The following is a 13,424-nucleotide window of genomic DNA, read 5'->3' as shown; positions in this document are numbered from 1 at the left end:
CAGGCAAGAAACTTGCCCGTATTGGGGTAGATGTCGACGAAGCAGGGACAGCAGCACAAGGCTACCACAACCCTGTAGCACCACCATCTAAGTTCAATGGGCCAAGGGGTCTGTATCCACCCATGCTCCTGGTCTGACCTTTCTGCCTCTGCCTCTCAGGACCTACGAGGGCCAAGCCGAATTCCTGCCTGTTCTTCTGGTTTGTCCTCCATGAGGCATGTGATTGCCTAGAAGAATGTGTAACGGTTTATTGATAAGCCACCCTCAACACAGGAGTTCCTTCCCTCCCCACTCACGTGTTTATGCAATAAACTGTTTCATAGATTCTTTTTTTAGCCCTATCTCAGACACAGATCATGCCCCTTAAACCCTCTCCCCTGAGCTAACAATGAGCCTAGAACCAGGCCTGTGTACGGAAATATATTTGTATTTATTTAAATTAAAAGTAATAGAAATTAGCACGAAAATGTCAAAAACCTCTTTACCCATGGTATAACACAATCAACTTCTCTCTGCACAAATACATTACAAAAGTGAATTAAAAAGAACACAATCACAATTCTTCACTTTCTGCAAATTTAAAATCACAACATAACTACACTGATCAATAATAAAGGCACTTTATGTAATGTTGTGCGATTTTGATTTTCCTGCAGGATTAAAAAGCTAGCAGTAGGATTACAAGATTGGTAATTATGATTTCGCCCACACTTTTGGTTTAAAATAAACGCAAGCTGATTTGTCCGTTTGTTTTTCAACCCCCCCCAGTTGCTTTGGTCTATTTTGGGAGTCAGACAAATTGGAAGGCTTTGGGGAATTTTGGATTTCAGACCCTCATTGCTGAAAGGCCAGGGTTGGGGAAGCTAGATAAAAAGGTTGGACTGATTTGAGAATAAAGACACCCCTCTTCCTTAGAGAAGTCGGAGTCAGCTGGACAACAAGAATTACCCAGTCAATCCATAGGCTATAGGTTTCAGCAAACACTGGGAAGTGAGCTTTGTTAATTTTGAATTTTAACAAAATTCACCCCGTAGTGTTCTGCCAAATGGGGAATTAATTAAATTAATATTTTTGGTTAAATGAGCTAAGGATCTACACCCTTTTGCCCCCCCACCCCAACACTCTGTAAAGGAAAAATATTCAAGGCAAGCAGATTTCCCTCACTTTTGGTTTCCCAGGGCTCAGTTCTACTTACATAGCAAGCCTGTGTTTAAGGTTCAGGAAAGTCTGGTCACTCCACTCTCAAAGATGGCCTCCCGCTCTCCACTATAGGACCCAGTCAGCTTTGAGGCCTTCCTTGAAATAGACTGCATCTGGGTGGAGCCATCTCCTCTGGTGTCTCCTTACACCTGTCAGATGGTAAGTTTCAGCAGCCTTCCTGGAGACCCGTCTCTTGTCTGTTCTGGTCTCTTCCTCCTTTTTCTCTCTCCTGTCCTAATGCAGTCCCCCTTATGTAGCAGTGATAACTACTCCAATTTTGCAATTTTCGGGAAGTACCCTGCAATAATCCCTGCCACTAGGATTGGACAGTTACCCTTCTCTCTCTTCCCAAACCCAGCCTCCAAGTTAGGATTGGTTTAGAGGTCTGCAGCAGCATATGGCTATTCCCATTTGTAATCGCACTTTGTTCTCCTTTCAACTTTTTTGGTAAAAACTAGTTATGTATCACAACTTCATAATTTTACTAGCAACTGCCATACTAAACATTTGCAGTTTCTACTAATCATGGGGAATCGGATACGCCGGCCACCAAATCTGTATCATGTAGCACGGCCATGTGGCACCTTTCTGCTGTTTCCATAAAAAGCACAACAGTTATGAATATGTAAATTATTAACCATATCCCTAATTTCATGTTCCTCCTGCTCACCAACTCTCACATTTGGAACATGTTCTGATCAGCCAGAAACACATCTTAGATAGGCATTACAGTTCCATGAGTCGCACGTGGATGAATTTTAGTTTCCCAAAATCACCTGGAAATTACATAAAAAATGGTACATAGATAAAATCCATCTGCCTTATGATGGCTGAGAAAAAGGCCTAAATGATAATAGTCTTTTTATATTCATTGTGAATTTTCATGTGGGACAAATGGCCCTGAGTCTTCCGGCTTGCCATTTGTTTGGGCACAGGCTGACCGAGTGAAAAGTTATTTTTTCAAGCAGTCTCCTTTGTGCTGGAAGTTTGCTCTTTGAAGTGGGACCCCCATTTTCACACATATTAGTCATGCTCCAGCCAAGGGTAACTTTTGCTTTCAGTACCAGCAGGTCTGGAGAACACTGAATTTCGATGCCTTTAGCAGGACATTTTATTGCGGTTGGTCATTAGATGGGGAGGGGGGGAAACATCCAGGCTGGAAGTGGGAGAGGTCCTTGTGAAGTTTAACCCACAGCCAGCAAAAGGGTCTGCTTTGGGCTGACATTTTCCATGAAGACAAAGTGGCTCTTCAAATGTCACTGGAGTTTTGTAGGTGACAAAACTCCAGTGACTTTTGGTCAACCCGCACATGTTTTGTTTTCCTGACATTTTTCTGTGAGCAGTGATATTTATTTTTCACTTTTAATTTTTAAAACTGTTTTTATTTTCACACATATGTGCAGGCCGTTTTTTTGTTTTCAATGTTCCCATTTTCAATGTGACAGGGATCTTCGTTTTCTCCTTCCTTTGTAAATAGAAATTCTGCTTATCAATTGGTAATGACAGGTCGGCCCCTTTCCGCAAGGCTCTTTAATTTTACTTGAAAAACAAAGGCCAGGCCGTTTTTGTTTCAGTGTTCAAAATCTTGCTATTCATGTGATTGGGACTTCTGTTTGGGGCCTTTAAATGCACCCTACAAGTGCCTCCTTCCCCCATGTGCATCAGCCCCTCATTCCCTGAGGCACCTGATGGACTTTCCTTCCCATGCCTCAGTTTGCACTTCGTGCACTTGCTTCCCCCATTGAGGGCCCCAGTTGCCTGGCCCTACACTATGAATCCACATGTATGAGGCTCAAAGGAGGATGCCCACACCCTGCAAATCTGCCACTAATAAGTTTGGCTCAGGAGTGTCAAACTTATCAACAAGCAGTGCCTGTCCGCGGAGCTCGATTACAACCCACTGAAGTGAAAGGACTAGGTGTCTGGGCTCAACTCACTAAAAGGAGTCAGCGGAGGCTGTTCATCCCGGAGAATACGGATATGGCTTATAGTAACTTTACTTGGCTTGCCCTGCTCTCGAGGACAAGATATATTTTCCCACAAAGCAATGCATTTAATGGGAAATGGGGACCTTTCCACTTGGTCACCTCACAGCACATGGTGGAAGGCTCTTTTTGAATCTTGTACCAGAGCCTGCCCACAGCCAAGCTGCATCTTTATGAGGCTGTTCTCTGCTACGTGCAGAATTCCCAATACAAACCGCATGAGCAACCCCAGTCCCAGATTTCCCCATGCTAAAAACATAGGACGATGCATGCTAATAAAAGTAGGTTTTCCAGTGCACCCTGGGAGCATATGCTCTGAGGTACTGTTACTTGCATTGACAATGCAAAGGGCTACACACGAGTCTGAACTTTTCATGCAGGGTGAATGCCCTGCACCACTGTCAGTGTGGATACTCTTCGCTCATATAATACAATGCTACGTGCCAGTTCCATAATTGACAAACACAGTGCATTCTCTCCAAAAGACATTATCGTCACCCGTGCTAGCGGAGGGGTTCAATTGGTTTGGTATTTCAGTCTTCAATGGATAGATTAAGCGGATGTTAAAGTGCATTCCCTGTTGTGGATATGGGCCATGTATCTTGTTAACATAACGGAAGTCACACCAAGCCCAGTTTTCAGGTGCCAATAACCTAGCTCAGTACTGCCATGTGCCTAGAAGCATTTGGCCAAAGAATGTAATTTACACAACGTTTATTGCAGCCTTAAAGAATGCATGAGCTTTCTCGTGTTTTTCCCCAATGTAACCTGTAACAGGTCTCCTTGAAAAGTAAAGCAACTTTGCACTTGACACTGACTCCTTACACCCGAATGTCTACATTTACCAAATGGGCGGCCACAATGCAGGAAGTGAAGGTTCCTTCGGTGATACCCAATCGTTAGATTTCAGGATACAAGAAACAGTGCCTGGCCCCGAAGCTCAGTATTTAATTTACAGGCTTTTTCTAATAAGAAAAAAGCCTAGTGTTTGTGGAATTGGGTCCCTGAACGAGTGGGATTTTCTGAGAAGCCTTGGTGTGCATGTAGGGTCGCAGCTTAAAATGATGTACCACAAAATGCTGAGACAGCAACATATGTTAACAGGAACACTGAAGTCGGAGGGAAGCAGTATCTTCTGACTGATCGATGTAAAAATGTTAACTGGCGAGGGTTATCCACACCAGAGATGGGATCTGGGAGCGCAACTACATTTGAGCGCATGGGCAGATGAGGCTGCCCACATAATTCGTATTTACCCTGCAAATTACATTCTGGTCCCCGACACAGGCCTTAGTGATCCCAAACAGCTGGAAAAGGAGAAAGCAATCACAGAGGAGTAGCAGGCAACACATCATTAGGCCCACCTTTTGGAAAGTTAGGAAGTGAGGTGTTTCAAATTGATGAAATTGAAGACCGTCCACAATGCAGGTCCTCTATACGCATTTTAGAGTTCCCATTCAATACACATACACTCTCCAGGTGCCATTGAATACTCCATTATGAAAATGCTTTGATGACCACAACAGTAGTTTCATTGCTAGTCTATGAGCCAGGCTCAGACATGGACTCACAGTCTCTGTAATGTACCACTGTGGACTTTGTGCCTATGGCTGGGTATGAATACAGACTTTTGAAGAGATGTGCTAAACCGATAACGTTTTTTCTCCCAAAATAGTACCATCAATTAAAAGATTTTCTTTTTTTTAATATACATACATACACTGCTTGTCCATCATGTATTCTTTTCATACATTTTCTTACACTTTGCATTTACTATTTCCCTCCACTAGTATGACCTGGCACTGTTAATAGTACGTGTCATAATAGTTTCTGATCTTGACATGGCGTGTCACTTACCTAACTTGACTTGAAGAGGCGACGGTTTGTAATTCATGGCTACAGTCTCGCCCTCCCGCGTGTCGCAGTCTCCGTCAGCAATGGCAGCCGCAGTAGGATCCTGTCAAAGACAAAGAAAGGGCGGTGGTGAGCAAGCGACAGTAGAATCCAATTTGTTTGTTCAGCGAACTGTGCATGTCAAAAAAGGAGGGAGGGACCTACCAATCTTATGTGGTAAATGCTGGGAAAAGACTGCACAATGTTCCACAACTTACCTTCTTACTTCCAACACAAACCACAGGTGTAAACATAACTGATAAAATGTCCTAGTTTAGCCACACCCTCAGCAGTAAGAGACCTAATCCCTGTAGTAGCAGATATGATGTCCTCAAAGTACGGGTATTCCTTTATAAATGTTGCAGCTTTTTGAAAGGGGATGTAATAAAATAACAGCGATGGACCTACAAATGACTGATGCTTCTCAAACCACCTGCAGATTTACCCTGCGTTGACCTACTCAGAGACCAGCGATTTGTCCTATGTTCGGTTGATCAGAGGCTTCCCAACAGGGAACAAAGCAGTGTGCAATGTTGCAATCTTGGCCATTATATTAGTCCATGTGTGTACAGCAAATTTCAAGGAGATTTGTTAAGTCGTGAGTAACCAGGAGGAGGGATAGTCTACCATGTGGTCGCCTCCATTAGGTCAACTTAAATTCCTCCTTTTTCTCCGTACCCCACACTCTCTCAGGCATTTTGATTCAAAATCCGTTACCAAACGGATGTTTACATGGTGGGGAGGGCCATGACCAGGCTGCATTAAGAGAAGTTGTGGCACAGACTAGCCAGAGTTATATTGTTATGGAACTCAGTTTAACCACTACAATTCTCGGATCTCTCTTTTACAGATACACCCGAGACCCCTATACAAAAACTGCATGTCCAACACCACCAAACATCACCCCCACCAGCCGTTTGCAGGTACGATGCAGCGCCACAAAATGGCACAGAAACAGACCGTTGCACAACCTCAAAACAGCCTGCAGATACATGTTGACCAGCTAATTATTACAAACTCCAGTTGCCGCCAAATTTTTTGGTTTCCAGGACACCGTTCAGTTGTTGCCAAAAGCCTGCACAATTGTCACTGCTCATTGCACGAACTGCACTGTGCACCCCAAAGTGTAATTCATACAATATCCCAAAACACGCAGACCCGCCTCCTAATAACCTTGCGAGAAGCTATGCACGCCACCACCAAGACAACATCATTTCCAAGTAGCTAGTTTGGTCTGTTCAGCCTTATCCGAACATGCTCGGTGCCCATTGAAACCAGGTCTTTCGACCTCATTCGCTTTTGCCTTTACCACCTAAGCTGCCCAAACACACAAATAATTTGTCAAATCAGAGGTTGGCAATGAAACCACAGTTTTAGAGAGTAATGTCACATGGCTGCCACCACTTGGCACATGCCTTGCTTATTCACGGAGGCGCAGATTGATCTTGGCCAATCGCTCGCACATCACTTATGGCCAGGTATTCTGGTAGTCCCTTAAATTGGGGTCCTGTGCCATCCATAGCATGATCATGCTAGCAGTGAGAAACCCTAGCTATGTTGCACTGCACATACCACCATCTCCACCTTCCAGCTCAGGACATACCCAAACTCCACCTTCCAGCTCAGGACATACCCCACCTCCACCTTCCAGCTCAGGACATACCCCACCTCCACCTTCCAGCTCAGGACATACCACCATCTCCACCTTCCAGCTCAGGACATACCCCACCTCCACCTTCCAGCTCAGGACATACCCCACCTCCAAGCTCAGGACATACCCCACCTCCACCTTCCAGCTCAGGACATACCACCATCTCCACCTTCCAGCTCAGGACATACCACCATCTCCACCTTCCAGCTCAGGACATACCCCACCTCCACCTTCCAGCTCAGGACATACCCCACCTCCACCTTCCAGCTCAGGACATACCACCATCTCCACCTTCCAGCTCAGGACATACCACCATCTCCACCTTCCAGCTCAGGACATACCCCATCTCCACCTTCCAGCTCAGGACATACCCCATCTCCACCTTCCAGCTCAGGACATACCCCATCTCCACCTTCCAGCTCAGGACATACCCCCTCCTCTGCATTTCATCTCAGGACATTCCCCATCTCCACCGTTCAGCTCAGGACATATCCTCTGCACATTTCAGCTCAGGACATACCCCTTCTCTGCATTTCAGCTCAGGATATACCCCCCTCCGCATTTGAGCTCAGGATATACCCCCCTACGCATTTGAGCTCAGGCTATACCCCATCCACATTTCAGCTCAGGATATACCCCCCTCCTCATTTCAGCTCAGGATATCCGCCCCCACCCTCCTCATTTCAGCTCAGGACATACCCCATGTCCACCTTCCAGCTCAGGACATACCCCATGTCCACCTTCCAGCTCAGGACATACCCCCTCCTCTGCATTTCAGCTCAGGATATACCCCCTCCGCATTTGAGCTCAGGATATACCCCCCTACGCATTTGAGCTCAGGATATACCCCCATCCACATTTCAGCTCAGGATATACCCCCCTCCTCATTTCAGCTCAGGATATCCGCCCCTACTCTCCTCATTTCAGCTCAGGACATACCCCATCTCCACCTTCCAGCTCAGGACATACCCTCTGCGCATTTCAGCTCAGGACATACCCCATGTCCACCTTCCAGCTCAGGACATACCCCCTCCTCTGCATTTCAGGTCAGGATATACCCCCTCCGCATTTGAACTCAGGATATACCCCCCTACGCATTTGAGCTTAGGATATACCCCCCACCCTCCTCATTTCAGCTCAGGATATCCCCCTCCCCGCCTTTCAGTTCAGGGCATGCCCACCAGTTACTCGGGGAATGTCCCTCCCGTCCACAAACCTGCTGCGCACATGGTCCTCCGTACAGTAAGAACAACTCAAATGATACGCTTCTCATCCACCCGCCTCCCCTCATCCACCCGCCGAGTTGTTTGGCACATGGACCTTTTGATGTCCTTATCCGCAAAACTACTGGTTACATGCACTCATCCTACCTCAGAGCTTCGTGCCTTCTTCAAAACTAGAGCGTCTCAAGGCATCCGGCAACAAAAAGCTCCTACACTACAAGAAAAACACACACTGAATGAATCACAAAGGCAGGTAGCGTGAAAAACTGGATGTTTAAAATAATGCGAAAAGAAATCGGGCATCCTGCAGCAAAACGCCCTCACTGTGACAGGGTGTCACCTGCAAGGGTTCGCAATTCGGAGCTTTTTTGATTTTTGCTATGTGAAATGATGGTGGCCGCTCTTTCCTGAAGTGAGCTACTTTGCTGGGTTCCCTCTGTCACGCCAGCACTTGCATGTCATTTGGCAGGCAACATAGCAGCTGCAGAGTGACATGCTTGCTTGAGCCAGCCTGCTGGAATCAAATTAATTCTAACAGCGGGCACCCATGATTCAAACTATATTTAACTACATATCCCCATAGACTGGTCACAGAACTGTGGTTAAATATACATATAAAACTATAGATTGGAATAGAGGCCTATGAGGACAATGTTAAAACTGGGGCAACCCTTTTCCATTTGGTTCACTCTGACCTACAGCTGCAGGGCCAAGCATGCATTAGCATCATGGCCTGGAAGTTTCACCCACACCAAACAGAGAACCTGCTAGGAAGCTTTGTTCTCTGCTGGGAAGGCTTGACAACATCCTGGGAGAGTTGGGCCTACCTCCTCCAGGAGCAGGGCAGAGGTGTGGAGCTCCAAAGGGAATCTATGCAACACAATGGGGCAGTCATACCAGGGAGATAATTACTGGAGTCTTTCTGCATCTCAGGTTTACAGGAGAGGCGTGCATTGTAGTGTATCTAAAGAGAGGAACTTTAAGCAGTAGAAGGGTCCAGCCATTTTGAATATGTCCAGGACACTTAATTCCTGAGACTACCCTCTATATTCATGCAGACATGAGCTGACATCACACGGAACAATCGTTGTTACAACAGTAAGAAGTGGCCCAATACAGAAGGCTTGGAATTATCCAAACTGTGGTGTGAAAATAACTACATAAGGAGGCAACACCACTCCATTTAAACGGAGATGTCATCTTCAGGAATCCTCTTTGAATCATCATCATGGAACTATCTTCTTGAAGCTCTTACAAGATTTCACTGCAACCTTGTTGTAGAGGCTCCAAATGTTCCCAGCAAATGGGGCGAAGAGTAGGACTTCCAAGGACAGTGCAGACTCTTCCGCCAACTACTGGAACATCTAAAGGAAACTGCTGTTGAAAAGGCCCGACTGCTGATGGACACTGACATCCAAGACTCGGCCTGCAGAAGTGGCAAGCTCTGGAAGTATCCTAGTCAATCCTCCTGGCTGGAAGGTGGAGGATTTCAGAGAAACCGAAGCATCAAAAGTGGCTACCTTGGCTCTCACTACAATTCTGAGCATTTCAACTCTGCTGCAAGCATATGCATACTGCAACGACCAAACAGTGCTGCCTTTGACACTCTGAACTTCAAGCACCCTTCAAGCTACGCAGATTGGAACATCGCCCACCAGTTCAAAGATCCAAGCATTGCGCCATTGCTAGTTGGCAAACTGCTTCATTTTTTTGGACCCAGTCGAGCCAGCTCTCTCCTGAAGTCGAATCACCGCTTTCACATATCAAGAAAGAGTGAGCCTGCAAGCTTTTGAACCATGCCAATTCAAACATCGCCTGTTTGTCTCAAGCCTTGTAACGAGTACCGTTACTGCTGGTTTAAATCGCACTGCATTGCTCAATCTTGTTGAGGCAGCTCGACAAATCAGATTCAACGCACCGGAAAGTGCCCAGAAAATTCTAATCGAATCAGTCAGGATGCAGGAAGAATAAAGAAACAATATCTCAAACTCCAAATCTCTATCAGCAAGTGTAATATGCAAACATTGCATAGCTATCTCCACAGAAGATTGCCAAACTGGTGAAGAACAGCAACAAAACTGGCTCACCAATAAACCCTTGCCCACCTGACATGCACAAAGGCATCCTCAGCAAAGAAGCCCAGGCTTACCATTACTGTAAATGCATGTACCACTCACCGAAAACTGGAATTATAATAAATCTCGTCTTAAAAATACTTGGCCCTTATATGGCTCATCAAAAAGCATGAACTTGCTTGCTACAAGTTACGCAGATGATACATAAATATTCACAACACCCACCAATAAGAAAACCCACAACTTCCTCATCAACAGCCAATTAAAGTGGTTGTGGGTCATCCAGGCATTAAATTAAACCTGGAGAAAAGTCATCCTCCCCCAGCACAAACAGCTATACCTCGACCAACAGAAATGAGGATCCAACCAGAAACCTCAAAATAAGGAAAGAACTATGGATTGTCATGGCCATCATACTTACAGGTCCAGCAACAATGTACCTAGAGACCAAAACAATGCCAAAAGGAAACATGGAGGATCTGATTTTTCCTAGCACTGCAGTGAAACTTTATGCCTACCTACTCAGAGGAATCTGCACAATACATCACCTTGCATTCACAAATCCATAAAACACCTGGCATTTCAACAATCCGAAAAAGCTATCCACAGCACAAGCCCAACAACTGATATGAGCTTGTGAATGCCCAACAACTTCACCCACAGACAAAGCACTCCAAGCATGCAAACGGCACCAAGCAAGACCAGAGACACCTCCCATAGGATTCCAAACAATTTCAAATGCAGCACTTGCCTGGTTAACTTAATCCTTTACTCCCAATCAGCACTTCCTTTGCATTGTAGCACACAGGGTTCTCCCCTCTGGACATGGCTGCTTCTTCGTCGTGGAGGACTTCACCTATCACAGATCGGTGAACGGTCTAGCTGGAGAAAATGCAAAGTACAAGGTCTGGGTAACCATTTTCCAATAGTTACCAAAACGCATGTGTTGTATTGGCAACTATTCTGATGGAACGGAGCATCTCTGGATTCACCCATCTGGCCATGGGAATGGACCCACCAAGACACTCGCCACCAGGACAAATGTTCACATTACTGCATCTGCAGCATGCCTGGTGGTTTCTCTGTCTGCTATGAGTTTGTGAACCCATATATCCCAAGTGTTGAATATTCCATTTCACCCAAATATTATTCAGGGCTGAAGGGATGATCTTATTCGCCACCAACACTATCACAGGGTTTGGAATTGCCTGGGACTAGGAGCTTTATAGCTCCTGCTTGCAGAATAGGAGAGCCTGTTTAGATACACATCTGCAGATTTCTACGTACTAGCTCCTTGCTCCGCACAGGTAGCTCCTGCTTACTGCAGATGCCATGTACTCAATAGCTGTTTTCAGATCCTGCTCAACAAATCCTTATTTTGAACCCTGCCTTCATCTTCAACTCTCTGATAAACCATAGGCACACAGACTGTTTCCTGCACACAGCAATGTTCTAATCCCCACTATATATTTAGAACTCTGCAGCAACTTGCACACTGCCTCTTCAGCCAATGCCTACTTGCACCATGGAGAGACGAGGTTCTCTAGACACAATGCCCTCTGGGCCTAAACAACGTAGAAGCAAACTCACTAACAATAGCCAGGTACAGCAGCACTCCGTACATCAAAACAATGCTATCCTGCCCTCTCCCTCTTCTCCCACTAAACTAAACCTCCCCACCCACCCCTTGGTCGTTCAGTACCGCCAGAACACCTGCAGACCATGCAAATGGCAGCAGTGTGCATTACAAATCCAAGTAAGAGAACAGAACACATGCCCTTTCCATCCCAGGTGCTGCTTAGCACACGCCATAAGCCCACCAGCGGAGCTGCTCTGCCCGTCCACCCGCTATCCCCAGCAGAGATGTTCAGCACATACCCGGTCCACATTGAGCACAGGTCTCCAAGGCATCATGGGAGTTGCTCAGCGCATCCCATCCATGGATCACTACAGCATCTCCTGCCACATGCCCACTTCCCACCATCAGAGCTGCTCAGCGCGTCCACCCGCTAACCCCAGCAGTAATGTAAAGCACATACCCGGTCCACATTGAGCACATATGCCCAAGGCATCATGGGAGTTGCTCAGCGCATCCCATCCATGGATCACTACAGCATCTCCTGCCACGTGCCCACTTCTTACAACTGGAGCTTCTCAGCCCGTCCACCCGCTAACCCCAGCAGTGATGTTCAGCACAAACCCGGTCCACATTGAGCACATATCCCCAAGGCATCATGGGAGTTGCTCAGCGCATCCCATCCATGGATCACTACAGCATCTCCTGCCACGTGCCCACTTCCCACCATTACAGCTACTTAGCAGTTGCTCTGGTCATGTCACATGTGTTAAGAGGAAACCCAAAAGATGTGTGAGCAATGCCTTCCCCATCTAAGGACAAACACACTACAAATGTATTAGCTCTATAAGAGAAAGGGGCTGGCTTTTATATGGAATGAACACCAGTTCAGGCTGTAGAAGTCCCAATTCACGGAACTCTTTAGCATTGGGTGTGTATCCATATTCCGTTCACACTATTCTGAACCTGCTTTATCCACTTTTGTTATTGCTCCAATGTTTTGACTAAATCTTAGATCCATTTTTAATGCAGATCTCGGTTATAAAACGTGTGCACTCTCCATATATTGTCTAGATGTGTACTGTACGTTTTTAGGCAGTACAGTTCAACTGTAATCCTCCAGAACACTAATTTAACTGTTCCTCTTGTATTTCTTTTATTTTACAGTACGATGTCCAGCCCCTTGAGGCTGCACTTCTCGGTTTCAAGACATTACCATTATTATGAATGTATGAAATGTACATGAACTAAACTGGAGTAGGCATCTATAGTAGCACTGATAAAACAGGTAAAACTATTTAACCAATTACATAAGCAGGACACAAATACACAAACTGCTTGTCTTTGGTACTTCTAGTTCAATTGGCTAGAAAGTTTTCCCACAGATTCCTAAGCCTTTGGAATCACTGCAGGAGTATCCTGGAAGGTGCAGTCTTGCCACAATGGGAGGTTCCTGCAGCACCATGAGCAGCTCTGCCAACGGTGTGATGAGAACCACTGGCACCAGATGGGAGAATTAGTACACCCATTGCACAATCACTCACTGATAAATTTCAGTAATTCCCAAGTACTGAAACCATCGAACATGGGTGCACGAAGCACGAATGTGCCCTTTTCTGATCAGTGCTAGACTGGGATCGCTCTACAATGTAGCTTTCACGCCCTGGCTGGGGGGCGGACATGGTGTTTAACAGCCTGCCAGCCCAAGCATTGGTAAGCCTGAAAAAAGCCCAGGCTGGCGGCCATTAAATGCCATGTGCGCCCTCCAGCCAGGGCGTGAAAGCCATTTGCACCCCGTGATTTCACTTTTTTTCTTGACTG

General features: G+C 46.0%; 1 protein-coding gene across 2 annotated transcripts in view; it reads right to left on the bottom strand.

Moving 5' to 3' along the window:
* Positions 1 to 13,424, bottom strand: part of FAM219A (family with sequence similarity 219 member A) — an 822,575-nt gene that overhangs the window by 388,052 nt on the left and 421,099 nt on the right. For both annotated transcript variants that reach the window (XM_069626835.1, XM_069626834.1), the window contains exon 2: positions 5,043 to 5,142. In XM_069626835.1, the coding sequence (XP_069482936.1) occupies positions 5,043 to 5,142 (100 nt within the window). The remainder of the gene's footprint in view (positions 1 to 5,042; positions 5,143 to 13,424) is intronic.

This window comes from Ambystoma mexicanum, chromosome 6p (assembly GCF_040938575.1).
Source record: "Ambystoma mexicanum isolate Mex_15411 chromosome 6p, UKY_AmexF1_1, whole genome shotgun sequence".
NCBI classification, from domain to species: Eukaryota; Metazoa; Chordata; class Amphibia; order Caudata; family Ambystomatidae; genus Ambystoma; species Ambystoma mexicanum.
The sequence above is the reverse complement of the archived record's forward strand: the minus strand, read 5'-3'. Positions and strand labels throughout refer to the sequence as shown.